The following is a 14,842-nucleotide window of genomic DNA, read 5'->3' as shown; positions in this document are numbered from 1 at the left end:
TGAAACTGATGCATTTCAACCCTTATTGGGAGGGACTGCAAGGAGGACCAAAACAATAATATTATCAGCATTTGAAATTTATGAATGAGTTTTTTTATTTTTTCATTGCTAACTGGGAAAGAAGAAAAACACTCACCTTTAAACTATAGTTTTAAACTCCGATCCGGGAGTCAGCTCGATACAAGACTCGAATTACAGGTCAGAAGGGTCGATTCAAATCTTTTATTTTTCAAAAAAAAATATAAAAAAATTTGAATCTTTTATTTTAAAAAAAATATTATCTCTACCATAAAAAAATATTTCAAAAAATCATTTTGTCCGGGCCTCTAGCCGGTCTAGTTCTAAAGGCTAAAAATAAATACCACGGGTGGGTTAAACATTTCGGGCTCTAGTCGGCCCATTAAAAAAAATAAGATACGATTGTGGAGAGTTCGGGAATAAAAACTAAGCCATCGTTTGTTTAGAACTTTCAAGCGCAAGGAAATGCCACCAACCTTTCCACACAATCATTTTCATCTTTGGTTTCTTCGCTACCCCGGGATTTTGTGTGCTGAAAACTTTCATTAATCCAAACTTTGTCTTCAAGATAATTTCTCCTCTGTTCTGAAAATAAGTGATGATCATCCAGGCAACAACAACTTCAAATTTTGGTTCATTCCCAATATGCCCAACAACCAGGCACCATTCTCAATCCCGCAAAATCATCCCTTTGAATCTTGTTTCGTCTCAAAAAGGCCAAGAGTTTACCTCAGTAACTCACAAAGGTGACAAAATGTAAGCTGCTCTGTCTTTTCTCGCGCATTTTAACAATCATCTTTCCTTCATTTCAGAGAAACCCATTCACAGGCTAAGTTTGGAGATCTTTTCAGGTGCGAGTGTTTTGATTTGCATAAAGAGCTAGTCCCATATGGAGATGCTTGGAATTGGCAGAAAGTGATTGTTAGAGAGAAAAGCTGGTTGATTGAAAGGAATGAAGAATGCCCAGATACACTGATTGTTTTGCAGCATCAACCTGTGTATACAATGGGTACTGGTAGCTCTATAGAATACCTGAATTTTGACATAAAGAATGCTCCTTTTGAGGTTTATCGTACTGAACGAGGTGGAGAAGTTACCTATCACGGGCCTGGCCAGGTACTTGGCTCTATAATTGTGGCTAGCAATGCTTTGTGTAACATGTATGATTGTGCGATGTTGTTTGCCATATTGACTATGTGGGTTAATTTTTTGAGCTTTGATTAAGCATGTCAATCAATTTAATTTGATTAGACGGTCACCGAATTCATAATATTGAAGCCTGACTGGTAATGCATGGGTGTTGCATTGTAGCTAACTATGTACCCAATTATCAATCTTCGAAATCACAAGATGGATCTTCATTGGTACCTCAGGGAACTTGAGGAGGTGGTCATTCGTGTTCTTTCCTCAACATTTTCTATCAAGGCTTCCAGGATTGAGGGTTTAACTGGAGTTTGGGTTGGTATGCTTCTTTATCCTTCATTTGCATTTTGTATTAGTTGTTACGCTGGTCAAATTACAGTTATCCAGGTCTGCTTGAGCTTGAAACAATGTACGCATCTCATATTGTCTGTATATTGCTTTTTGAAGGTTTGTAGGCATATGCTTTCTTAGTAGAGCTCAATGAGAACAGATTTTAGCTAGCTCATTGTTTCAATAACATGAAGAAATGTCAGCTCTAGTAAAATAGCAGACTAGCAGTCGTAGCAGAAGGGTAAATGATCATGCGTTTGTAAATAGCTGTAGTAATTCAGCATGTGCTGTTAATAATTCCCATGTGATGGAAATTAGTTAAGCAAGAAGAGTTAGTTGTGGAAGTTGTTAGTTGAACTGTTAGTTAGTTGGGAACAATTAGTTAGTTAGCATGGAGAAAAATAATTACAGACATTGTAAAACTTAGTGAGCAAGTAAAGAATGAATCGTCTTTTCTATAAGGAATTGCAGAACACTCTCTCAATCTCTATTTTCTTCGATCTCTCAATCCCTTCTTGTAACTTGTTAAGGAGATTCCTTAACACTCATTTGTTTCTCCTATAATATTATTACGTGTAATACAGATACTGTAACAGCTAATAAATGCTTTTAGACACTGTATGCAATATGTGACATTACAGAATGAAAGAGAATCTTTGAACTTGGTGTGTGGGGGGAGGGCGGGGCTGGTGTTTATTTCTCTCCTGATTCTTCTTTTTGAAATTCTAATGCAGGAGATCAGAAACTGGCTGCAATTGGTATAAAAGTATCTCAATGGATAGCATATCATGGTTTAGCACTGAATGTCACTACAGATTTGGCACCTTTTAATTTGATAGTTCCATGTGGGATCAGGAACCGGAAGGTTGGAAGCATAAAGGGGTTACTGGAAGAATCCTGCTCAAATGCAAAGGCACATCATTTTGATTATTCACAACTGATTGATATTACTAGCCAATCCTTGATCAGGGAGTTTTCAGAAGTTTTTCAGCTTAAGATCCAACAAAGAAGTTTGGAGTTTTTGGTGAAGAAACCAGAAAGCTTATAACAGGAAAAGGAATTAACTTGAATCCTGTCTGTGATATTTAAGCAAAGAAAAAGGTGCATTGATGAGCAATTTCTCGTGTGTTTTTCAATGTCTTTGTGATTCAAGAATAAGAGGCTGTTGATATAGCATGTTTGCATTTATCCTTGTTTGATCAATGATCAAGATAGGGAACCTCTGACTGTGAAATCCGAGTTAGCAAAGAGATTTTATTTCACTGGACCCATTCTGAGTTAAAAAACTGTAGGACTTTCTGATGGTGTGAGAGGTTTGTCCTTGAAGTTTAACCGTGTTACCTTTATGATGCCTAACCACAATCCTAGGCTCATGCCTTGAGACAGTGCCAATAATTACCTATGGTAGTATGAGGAAGAAAAAAAGTGGCGCTGCATTTGCATGGAGCTGGATATCAAGATCAATCAACACTAAAAGATGATGCATGTATCAATCTGTATACACGGTTATTTCTAGATGTAAACCATATATAGCATCTTCCACTTACCATTTACTCCATCTTTCACGTCATGAGATTGTAAGAAAGACATAAATGATACAAATTTCCGTTTTTTTTTCCATGTCTTATCCAGGCCCCCGGGTCCTTTTCGAGAGCAATATTCATGTGGAGCTTCAGCAAGACATTTCTGGGATGGGGCTGCTCCATTGTGGATAAGGCATGGGTATCTTTGCAGTTTGTGCATTTCTCCAAATTATAACGCATTCTTTAATGGTGGAATTAGCCAATAGAAGCTCAAAAGGAATTTGAAAACCAAAAACCCAAAGAAATATATTTTCAGTTTTTCCCATTTCTCATGTAATGGCTAGTTCTATGAGTTTCTTGTTACAGCCGAGTATTAGAGCTGTGACCAAACGTTCTCCTGATCCCCTCAAGCTCGTTTCTTGTGCAATTGAGTGTTAGCAGTAGAAGTTTCCAAGTGACAAAGAATAAAGATTTAGCAGTGGTTTCAAGAATTTATTAGCGAGAAGTTGCTAGTGTTCAAGGAGATAATCAGGTGAAACCAGAATTTAAGCAATTATGCAAATAAGGGAAAGTGGAGGCAGCTTTTGAAATCATGTGTGAAAAGGAGAGGAATGGAGGTTATGCAGACTTGCTTGATATTGTAAAAGTTGATACAAGTTTGTGCTGATTTAAAATTGCTGGAACCAGGGAAAAAGGTAGATGAGTATGTTATGAGGTCTTCGTCAAAGCTTAAGACCAGTGTTGTCCTGAATAATCTGGCGGTCATGTACTGTAAACTGGGCGATGCAAATGGGGCAAGAGAGATATTTGAGCAAATGGGAGCACGAAATTTGGATTCTTGGAACAAGATGCTGTTGGGTTTGACAGAGAATTACGAAGGAGAAAGGCTCTTCAAATCTTTTCCCAGATGAAAGAAGATGGGATTAGGCCATATGGGTCTAGCTTTGTTGTTGTTTTAATGGCTTGCATGTGCTTAGGGGCAGAGAAGGAAGGACATAAACATTTTGAGTCAATGAGCAGGGGTTATGGGATCATTCTCGCAGAAGAGCATTATGAAGCTATGGTTGATCTTCTTGGAAGATCAGGAAAGATAGCGGAGTGCAAAGGAGTTTGTTGCAAATATACCAATCGACTCAAGCACCAGAGTTTGGGAGACTCTACAGAAGCACTCGAAAGCCAGAACACAAGGGCAACTGGGTTATTCTGTATCACCATAAGGGCAAAGGACAGCTTTAACATAAATTATAAAAGAGCGACTTCAGACGGGATCAAGGCATATGAAAAGTTGAGGTCTTTGAGTAAAGAGGTAAGGGATGCTGGATATTTGCCGGACACAAGGTTTGTGTTTCATGATCTTGACCAAGAGGCGAAGGAGAAGACCTTGTTCTACCACATTGAAAGGATAGCCATTGCTTATGGGCTTATCAATACTCCTCGTGGGACCTCTTTAAGGATAATGAAAAACCTAAGGATTTGTGGGGACTGTCATAATTTCATCAAGATCCTTTCCAAAATGAAGAACCGATAGATTATTGTGAGAGACAATAAGAGGTTTCATCATTTCAAGGCTGGAAACTGCTCCTAAATCTTCAAACTTTTCCCAGAGCCTAAATATTTATTCTCTATGATTTAGGGATAAAGAAGCATAATTTTGCTTCAAATTTGTTCATTACATGCTATTGACTCAAATAGAGACAACAACTTGGGTGACAACAACTTGGTTTTCTTTTTCTTGGCCATAGAGAGAGACCACAAGTTCAGTTCTATTCCAGACAGTGTTCAAGTTATAATTTATAACGCAAAAATAAAAAAAAAAAAAAAATTATTATGATTAGAATAGAATATTTGCATCGCTATCAACTTGCTCTCACCCCGCTCCCCGTCAACCACAAACTGCTGTGCTCCTGCACGTCTTGCACCTGCAATCTCATGGCATTAACTTGTCTCATGATCCCATCCACTTTAAACATCCTGCTGGCTTATTTTGTCTTCAGTGCTCGTCCTACTTTACAACATCAATCATTAGACCGCATAGATAATTTCTTTACTGATTGTTTTGAGAAAAATTCAGAGCATTTGCTAGTTGAATTTGAAGGAGGTGATACTTTTAGATGCAACGTTTCTTAATAATTGTACCTGATTTTGTTTCTTTCTTTTTCCAATAAGAGAAAAATCATACACCAAACAGATTCTAAATTCTGCAAAAGTTGAATTAGTCAAACAGACTTAATTATCAAAGTTCTGAGTGACAGGAGAAATCAATTTGTTTGCCCTCTCTTTGCACTGTTTGCTCTTGTGCTCTCTTTCCTCTAGCTTTAGGTTTCGTTGTTGCCAAGAAAATTTCTTTGTAGCTGAGAAAATGCTTGAGTAAGTTTTCTACTTTTTAGGCCTTGATTGTGAGTTTGTCTTTTCGAGGTATTGTTATTGACATGCACTAATATTGTTTACACATATTGACAGACAATTTAGCTTTAAATGCAGAGAATACAATCCTTGGAAACAATTTTCTTTCCCGTTTTGGTTTTAATTCATATCTACAATTCTACAAATAAATACTCTATCTTTATCTTTTTTTAATATTTTGTGTTCATGTTTTTATTATCTTGCAAATATGTTTAATTGGTTTTACTAAATAATTTTCCCAACAACCTTAAGGTCAAATCAACTTATATGTTTAATTGTTTAGTTTAATATATTTCGTTGTTGTTTAATTTATAAATTTGATACTACAATTTTGTTGTTATTTTATCATTTTTATTTGCATGCTCTAAGCCAATTTTTTAAAATATATATATATTTGACTGTTGTTTTTTAGCGAAAATAATTATGACTTCTACTTAAAAGATAATTGCTCTTGTAATTGTTGACTCTGGTAAGAAAGATTTTATCATCATCTTATATGGTGCATTGTAAGAAACCTTAAAAGTTTAATAGTTTGAAATTTTAGAGGTGATAAAAAAAATATTGTTCTATCTACCCATTTTGAACTTGATAAAATTCTTAATTGAAGATATGCCTAAGCTATCTGATGATGAATTTGATTCCACTACTTCGGCAGCTATGGACTATTGAAATCATAGTAATTCATGTGCAAGAACTATATTTTAAATGGTTTAGATAACAAAGTGTATGATATATAGAGTTTCATAAAAAGGACAAAGGTATTATCAAAAGCTTTGGATCAAAAGTATAGGGCTAAAGATGTAATTTTAAAGTGAATTTTTTTATTACTAAGCTATCTTATAAAGAGAATGTTATATTTTGATCTTGCTACATGTTGTTCTAATTAAAGGTAACAAATAAGCAAATATTAGGTATAACATGAATTAAATAACCTCTTTTTTCTTTTCAAGCCTTTGACTTTGACCTTTTTCTTTAAAATAAAGCCTTTGACGTTTTTCTTATGTATTTAAGTAATTAAGAAATGATTTATCATTCTATGTGAATTAGAAAAAATATTTCATATAATCTCAAATAATATTAATTGTAAATCCCTAAGTATTGAAAACAAACATGACTTAATATAGTAAATATCATTAATGTTATAATATCTAAATCAGGATGATAAAAAAAAATAATTACATTGAGAAACTAATCACTAAAAATTTGAGTCAAACTAATTATAATTTTTTTAATATTTAAGGATCATAACAGGTTGTTAGATATTGTGCTTGATTTTCAAATATAAATTAATCAATTGTTGAATTGATAATAAATTAATTTAATTTATTTTATTTTATTTACGATTATGATTTATATTTAGACCGATTTATTAGAGAATCTAACAGTTCAAATATATAATTCCAATAATATTTTATATTATAGTTTTTGTTTCTTTCCTTTTCCAACGAGGGAAAAATTATACACCTAACTAGATAACCAAAAAAATGTATTAACGAACAGACGTATCGAAAAAGTTGCGAGTGACAGGTGAAATCCTATAGCCAAGAAAACAGTGTTCTTGGCGTTAAGAAGAGGTAAGAGTAGTAAGACGACAATTTTCACAGGGGGAATCTATGAAACCATCACCCATATCTGATTCTTTGCAGAGAATCGGTTGGCTGATCAGTTCTCAGTTATCAAACTGCTTATCAATTCTCAGGACTTGTATTAATTGGGACAATTTTTCTTTTCCATCTCTATGACCAGCTGGAGCCACTGAAGTTCCTTCCAGGTTTGGTGAGGTGGATGAACCTGCCTTCAGATCATCAAGCTGCAAAAAAAAAGAGGAAAAAAAAGGAGTAAGCTGCTGGAATACATTCTGGAGGATTTTTTTTTTTCCCTTTTCTTTTTGTAATGAGAATGAATAGAAAAGTTATCATACATAAGAAATCACCTTGAATTGCAGCTTACTTAAAATTTTAATCAGCATGCTCCTTTCATTTTTCTTTTTCTGGATAGAAGGATCAATTTGTGTGGCTGAAGACGATTCCGAATCAGAGGAAGTTTGTGCTTCTACAGATTTGGATGAGCTCTGTGTTTCAGATATTAGCCGCTTCAGTTGAGTCTGATAGGATGACAGAGCCTTCTCGCCATATTCAATGGCTTTAATCTTGTCACTACCCTCAAGGCAGATGCATATTTTGACATTTCTGAATCCTGATGTACGGATGTGTGTAATAATTTGTAATGCAGGTTTGGAATTGGAAATAGACGTAAACAGTAGTGATAAGACAGGTATGGGTTTTTTTTTTTTTTCAAACTATGAGATCCAACACCAGACCAGTAATGGATACATATGGACTATTCGCTGTTTATGAATTTCTCCTTCCAAACTCTCAAAAAAGGATGATGCTTGGATATAATAACGCTCAGGATTTGGTTCCCCTACAAAATGCAGCACAGACAATGAGATACAACCAACATGTTCTTTTGCATGGAAGATAAAAGATTTATGTGCAACTTCTTGTTAAAAGCAGGAGAAACGAGCCAACCCCTTCTCAATGCAACCTCCCCAAGGGCGCAGAGTGTATTAGCTTTCTCTATTAAGCAGTTTGATTCATTTTCCAGAATTGACCATGCAATCTTTAGTTCTTTCTGTGCAGCTTCCATCTGATTTGTATAGTCTTCTTGGCTAACAGTACCTTCCACCATGAAAAGAGATAAAATTAAGGAATAAGTGGTTCCAGAGGCACAGTATACATAATCAGAGAAGTTGCCTTGTTGTTTCAATGAAAAGAACCTGACATGAGCTTTCATAGCAGCAATAGGATTATAAGCATTATGTAATTCTAACAAAGATTCAATGTGGGAATTTTGCAACATGCGTGGACTCTTATCCTTTGTGGTTATTTATCAATTTTATACATGGAGAGGTCGTCCTCCATTTACATGTACACCTCTGTAATGAAAACCTGATAGGGTCTTAACTGGCAAAACGATTGAGAAGGAATTGTTATCGGTGACCATATACTTCAGCAACCAAAAAAAGGAGAATACTTTAAACGTCATGTTAGACAATAAGAGTTCATGAAGACAGAGATCACCAAAACAATAGAGTTGAGTAAAAAAACAATATAGTATTTTTTACGAGGGGAATTACTAACCGCTGTATAACTTGCTATAAGAACTATAAGGTCTATCTTTAGCAAGATAGTAATCAGCTTCCCTCGGTAAAAATTCCAACGGATCATCATCTCCCTGAAATGGAATTTCGTACAGCAAGGAAACACCATATAAATGGTGCAAAAGGGAGCGTTCCAAAGTACGTTCACCTTGGAGATGAACGCTGAATAAAGAAAGAATAAACACAAATTAATTCGTGAAGACAATTTTCGATTCACTAGCAGGAAACACAAACACAAAAAAGAATTATGGATACCCAAATTTTAGAAACACTATACAGTATAAGAATGAGGCTATTCTCTTAAAATTCTTTGGCAGGATTGTGATCTTGCATAAAACTCAATGAAATTGTGAGGAAACAGTACTGCGCTTCAAAGACCAAAAGTACTTTAATCCTAGATATCGGTTTGACATAAGTAAAATCAAAGGTTTGTATTCTGAAGAATCCTTCTTTTCTATACAAGACTACAGTAATTCCAGCCCAATCATTTTAACCAAAACAAGAAGTTTGGATTAGTAGAAAACTTACGGACAAGAAGCACGAAAACCCAGAATCTAAAACACACTTTTCTCAGCAAACAAACAACAAGAAAACAAATACAACTAGGAAACCAGGCATTGAACAACAAAAGGCATATCAGAAAGGCGTAAAGAAACCTAAAGAGTAACAAGAAACACAAACAAAAGAAATCTCACCTGGCATCACGAGCCTTCTTGAAGTATCTAGCAGCTTTATCAAAGTGGGCATTTTTTAAGGCGGATGATCCACGATTGATGATAGAGATAAGCCTAGCCGTAGCGTCAGGGATATCATCCATTCTTGAAGTAAAGAAGATGAAATAAAGAAACCAGTAATAGAGAGAGAGAGAGAGAGAGAGAGCAGAGAATTTGGAATGCAAAGAGAAAGTATTGGAGAATTCGGAGCGGAGAGAGAGACAGAGAGAGAATTAGGAATTGGTGTAATTAGGTTATGGTGGTGGTCTTATACTTTGGGCGGGAAGAACCAGGGCAGCAGCCAAGAACATTGGCATAGTCGTTATTCAATTGTAAGAATCCAGTTAAACACGCATCGTTAAATTTCCCCCACGGCCCAAACAAAAAATATGACGCCAATAACGGGCTAACTATGCAAGTTGATGTTAGTGCTTCCAAAAAAGTAAGGGGGCTAAATTAAAAGAAATTTTTTTAAAAAAATAAAATTTTAAATATTTTACAAAGGGGGAGGCTGAGAAAAATTTTCTTACAGGGGCCACTGGGCCCCTGCCAGCCTCCCCCTGCCTCCGCCACTGAGTGCTTCATAAATTTGCCAATTCTGGGTGTGCCTTTGGATGTCAAGAGGAGCAAGGAGTCGTTAATTTAAGCATATTTTAGAGAAGATTCATTGTCGACTAGCTGGTTGGAAGTCTAAACTGCTGAGTAAGGCGAGTAGAAGCACTCCATGCTGGGAAAAAATTGTTAAAACACTGTTAATGAGGCATTTTTCATGCCAAATTAAAACTAGAGTTCATTTACTTTTAGTATTAAAACATTGTTGAAATTACTTAAGCTTTTTAATTTTAAATATTAACTTGAAATTACTTACAAGTTGATATCACCTCCATCTGCTACCATTCATCTAGTTTCTCATGTCTCGCAGTTGAAGAAGCGAGTGGGAAACAAAATGGTGCACGCCAGTTTACCTGATTTCCCCGGGGAACCCACTCTCCAGCCACAAGCTATCTTGGGACGAAGAATGGTGAAAAAGAATCTTCAGGCAGTCTTGCAGTTGTTGATTCTCTAGAAAGGACTGCCTCCAACAGAAGCCACTAGGGAGGTACTCGAAGAATTGGCATTGAGGTTTCCTAATTTCACCCTTGAGGACAAGGACACTCTCTAAAGGAAGGGGCATTGTCACGGGCTCAGCCTTAAAAGTAAGGATCAATTCCAGAGAAGAAAAAGAAATGACTGTTAGAACAATCTGAGACCGTTATTAACAGTCTGAGAATTTAAACTTCGTAAAAACACACCGTTTTAAGTTTAGCCAAATACGCACCGTTTTATTATTTCAGCTTATGCAGCATTTAGTTTAAACATGACCACGTGTCATGTTTATGTATCAAGAAGAAAAGAACGTTATTCTAGAATGCAGGAGGAAAAACGAGAGAGAATATAGAACTCTGTTACAACAAACAATTATCCCTCCCTCCCTCCCTCCCTCCCTCCGATGACTCACTTTCGTCTTCCTTGATGTTCCCGTCATGAATTGCTAACAACTCAGTCTAGGAGTTCCAAAGATGATAAATATAGGATTATTTAGGGTTTATATAAAGATTATTTGAAGATTAAATATTTTTTTTGATTTTGAATAATGGTTTTAAGATTGAGTCGTTACAAATTATAAATCGTCAAAATATTCAGTTTATAACGGTAATCCACGCGAACCACTGATGATATATTTCTTAAACCCTTTTAGGATAGAGAGATTATTATACCTTTGAGTTCTAACTTTTGTTTTTGTGTTTTAGATATTTATGTATTGTACTCTACTTACAAAAAATAAAAGACATAGCTTTCTATTTATAGAGAAACCTAAAAATCCTATAAATGACATAATATGAATTTGATCCCTGAATAATATTATATATATTATTTCAGAATAATTTTATAAATTTATTCAATCAAGTCCCTATTAATTTTTCTAGTTCTAAAATTGTAATTCCTTATATAAATTACACTCTAGTCCTCAATTTTTAAAATTTATTTGCAATCAAATCACACTTGATAAATCATCTCATTTTAATTTATGACTAATGGTTCTTATGTGTGTGACTTATTAGCTTTTCTAATAAATTGTCTCAAATATAAATTACAATCCTAAATAAAATTAAATTAAACAAATTAATTTATTATCAATTCAACAATTGATTAATTTATTTTAAAAAATCAAGTACAATGTCTAACAACATGTCATGATCCCCTAAATATTAGAAAAGTAAAAAATGGTTTGACTTAATCTTTCAGTGACTAGTTTCTCAGTGTGATTATTATTCATTCATTAACAATGTTATGATTTAAACATTATAGCTTGGAGTGTGTCTACTCTATTAAATCATATTTGCTCTCAGCACTATAGTCATTGATTCTTTGAATAAGATTTAAAACTCTTTTCAAATCTCATTCTATATTGTGCATGGATTTATAATCAATACTATTTGAGAATCCTCTCTGTAAAATATTTTTCTAATTCATCTAGAATAATGAATCCTCTTTGGATTACTTAAATACCTTTATATATTTCATGTTATACTCAATATATGCTCGTTTATTACTCTTAATTAGAACAACATGTAACATGATCAAAACATAACACTCCTTATATAAGATAACTTAATGATCTCAAGTCTAAAAATCACTTATACAATTATCATATGAATCTTTCCAAAACATAGGTGATCTCTCCATATAAAATTCTCATATGGATCAGTTCAATGTACTTGTCATTTGACATGCACTTATATATTAGTTTTAAGTATTCTTTATACCTCAACTTATGAGAATGACTGCTTTATTTATTGTATTAGTCTCAATAACTCTAATTAATAATCAATCTTAATAAAGCATTAATCTGGAATATTTATAAATAATGCTTTGATACAAATTAATATGAATTTTATAATTATAATTTTATAATTTTCTTTACAAATGATTTTTATTCTCGAAACTTTATTTTTACTTTAAATTTATTAATCAAATATTAGATTCATTAATTAAATATTAAATAAATATTAAAAATAAATCAAGTTTTTATTAGAATTAAATATGTGTATATTAATAAAACTAATATTATATGTAACCAAACAATTGAATGCATGAAATCGTTTCGAGTGAGCTAAAGAGCCTGATCAAATACAGGCGCAGATTCTATGGAATTGAAACTAATAGACGGCATTCATTACAAAATGTCAATAGTTCTCTGCTCCATGTCTGGAAGGAAAGATCCTCGAAAGAAACGTAAATATCAACGACCAAAGACAAACCAAACCAAGGACTTGGAAGGTCACTATCATCGAAACTAAGGCATTGCTTCTTTCCAGTTGACATGAAAATCACGGGACTCGTAGACTTTGTTGTCCATAAAATTAAAACTCTCAAAGCTTTACTACAGCAGCTTATTTATCATTTTATCCCGGTTTTTTTATAATAATTATTTGATAATAGGGCTAATGTGATATTTTAATAAATAAAAAAGACTGTTGACAAGCATGTGCACGCATCAGCATATCAATCACTCTGCTATTTTAGGGCAACGCGTATAGCTAAATTAGATGATTACAACAGTTTTTTCATCATATCACTCGATTTATCTCAGTACTAGGCTCTGTGTGTGGGGCAGGGGTGTTCACCGGAGAAAAATTAACCGAAAAAACCGAACCGAGATGAAAAACCGATTAAACCGATTTTTAAAACCATAAATTTTAACAGGTCCGGTTCGGTTTCAGTTTTAGTTATAAAACCGACAAACCGAACCGGACCAACTAAAAACTCATAAAAAACCCGCCGGCAGCCAAGGAGTATAAATAGTTAATTAACCTAACCCTACCTAACATAACCCCCCCTCTCCCCTGCCTTCACAAACTCCCCTTCCCTCACAAAAAACTGCCGTCTGTGGCAAAGACTGCAGTGCAACTAACTTTCCACCTCAAAAATCATTCTTCTTTTCCCTTTTAAGTTTTCAACTACAGGCAGTGGTTGCATTCAGGGCTCTTGCATTTGGGTGGCAAGCTATTGAGATGGCTTTTAAAGCCTTTCTCGACAAGGCTCTTTCCGCCATGAACAAGTCTGATCTTGCTCGAGATCCCGATGGTGATGATGATTTTGCTGATCGCAAGGAGAAGGGCTCCCTCCCTGATGATCTTGCTCTTGCTTTTCTCTTTTTTGATGATCTTGCTCTTGCTTTTCTCTACAGTTTGTTAATTTACAAGCTGATTTAGGAGAGGTCTCCTTCATTGATGGGATGATTAGATTTTCCGGTTTTTTTGCTATAAAACCGAATTTAACCGAACCGAACCGGTTCGGTTCGAACCGGAATTCGGTTCGAACCGGAATTCGGTTCGTTTCGGTTTGTATTTTCAAAAATTTAAGGTTCTCGATTCGGTTGGTTTTTGTGGTTCAAACCGAACCGAACCATGAACAGGCCTAGTGTGGGGTAACTAAACTTCTAGTTCAGGATCGCTAGCCTTTTTCTTTTTCTTTTTCTTTTTCTTTTTTCTCTATTATCCTAAAAGTTCGTTGTTGGCCTTTTTGCAAATGAGCTCCAAAGTTTTTTTATATGGATTTTGGTCTCTCCTTTCTTATTCCTTTTTTTATTGTAATTAATTTTAAAAATTAACGATTTTTTTCGATTTCATCCTCTTTCAATTTTTTAGTCTGTCAAATTTAGTCATTGTTCTTTTGGTTGCTATTTCTTTTATTTAAGATAGTTTTTTAATTTGAATTTTTTTTTTCAACTTCCTCTCATTTTTTACTTTCTGATTTGATGTTCATTTATTTTATTGTTCTTTTTTTGCTTTGGTGAATTTTTTAGATTAAGATTTTTTTTTCGATTTCATCCTTCAACATTAAATTAGTTCAGAATCGTGCTAGGTGAGCAAACTAAACGAGCCTTGGCTTGTTCGTAGCCAGAAGTTATGAAAGCCATTCTTGCTACAGAAAAATGCATTCGACCATAAAACTCGAGTCTATGATTTCACGAGTTATGAATTTAAAAGATTAAACTAGATTTAGAAGATTCACCCGGGATTGCCTGGTTGTTCATATTATTAAATTAGAGTTGCCTTTTTTATATATATTATTAAATCAACCAAACTTCTTAAACTCAATTGAGCTAAGTCTTGGATTTCTTTTTTACTTCTTTAGAAATCCTAATGTCACCTGAACTTGATTCCTTTTACATTTAGAAAAATTGGTCCCAGCTTGCGACGTTATGCCAGCCATCGAAATAGGTTTACTCGAGTCATATTTTTTTTATCCTTTTTAAAAATTTAAATTATTTCATGCTTTCATCCTTCAATATTTAGTTCATTATAATTAAGTTTTCTAATTTGTTTCAATATGGGTTCCATGGTTTTATTGCGATCTCATATCCAATATCACGAGTTTCACAGGTTAACCATACTTGACTTGGGTCAATCCAATGTGTCGTCATCTTAATATTTTTTTCTTAAAAAACATATGTTGTTTAATATGTTGTCATTTTAAATATTTTTAAAGTGTTTCGGCTATTA

General features: G+C 34.2%; 3 protein-coding genes across 5 annotated transcripts; 2 read left to right on the top strand and 1 right to left on the bottom strand.

Moving 5' to 3' along the window:
• The first annotated feature begins 457 nt into the window (after positions 1 to 457).
• Positions 458 to 3,505, top strand: LOC112326506 (octanoyltransferase LIP2p, chloroplastic). 2 transcript variants are annotated; one of them, XR_002980138.2, is made up of 5 exons: positions 458 to 774; positions 870 to 1,134; positions 1,330 to 1,480; positions 2,226 to 2,592; positions 3,124 to 3,505. XR_002980138.2 is itself a non-coding variant. In XM_024594596.2 (4 exons), exons 1-4 carry the CDS (start codon positions 617 to 619, stop codon positions 2,537 to 2,539), a joined length of 888 nt encoding a protein of 295 aa, XP_024450364.2. In that variant the 5' UTR covers positions 458 to 616; the 3' UTR covers positions 2,540 to 3,111. The 2 variants fall into 2 exon arrangements, 1 of the variants encoding a protein (XP_024450364.2); XM_024594596.2 differs by lacking the exon at positions 3,124 to 3,505 and having other exon boundaries at positions 2,226 to 3,111.
• Positions 3,154 to 4,542, top strand: LOC7462913 (pentatricopeptide repeat-containing protein At2g15690, mitochondrial). Its single transcript, XM_052450155.1, has 4 exons — positions 3,154 to 3,213; positions 3,381 to 3,447; positions 3,702 to 3,780; positions 3,882 to 4,542. Exons 1-4 carry the CDS (start codon positions 3,154 to 3,156, stop codon positions 4,540 to 4,542), a joined length of 867 nt encoding a protein of 288 aa, XP_052306115.1.
• A 2,270-nt stretch (positions 4,543 to 6,812) lies between these two features.
• On the bottom strand, positions 6,813 to 10,720 carry LOC7483757 (uncharacterized). 2 transcript variants are annotated; one of them, XM_024595190.2, is made up of 6 exons: positions 9,276 to 9,752; positions 8,561 to 8,742; positions 7,949 to 8,098; positions 7,751 to 7,841; positions 7,351 to 7,606; positions 6,813 to 7,227 (listed from the first exon to the last, which is right to left on the bottom strand). In XM_024595190.2, the coding sequence occupies exons 1-6, from the start codon at positions 9,395 to 9,397 to the stop codon at positions 7,087 to 7,089; spliced, it is 942 nt and encodes a 313-aa protein (XP_024450958.2). In that variant the 5' UTR covers positions 9,398 to 9,752; the 3' UTR covers positions 6,813 to 7,086. The 2 variants fall into 2 exon arrangements, with proteins under 2 accessions (XP_024450958.2, XP_024450959.2); XM_024595191.2 differs by having other exon boundaries at positions 7,092 to 7,227; positions 7,368 to 7,606; positions 9,276 to 10,720.
• Between the last annotated feature and the right edge of the window lie 4,122 nt (positions 10,721 to 14,842).

Source organism: Populus trichocarpa, chromosome 2 (genome assembly GCF_000002775.5).
Source record: "Populus trichocarpa isolate Nisqually-1 chromosome 2, P.trichocarpa_v4.1, whole genome shotgun sequence".
Taxonomy (NCBI): domain Eukaryota; kingdom Viridiplantae; phylum Streptophyta; class Magnoliopsida; order Malpighiales; family Salicaceae; genus Populus; species Populus trichocarpa.
This window is presented reverse-complemented; position numbering and strand designations above follow the sequence as displayed.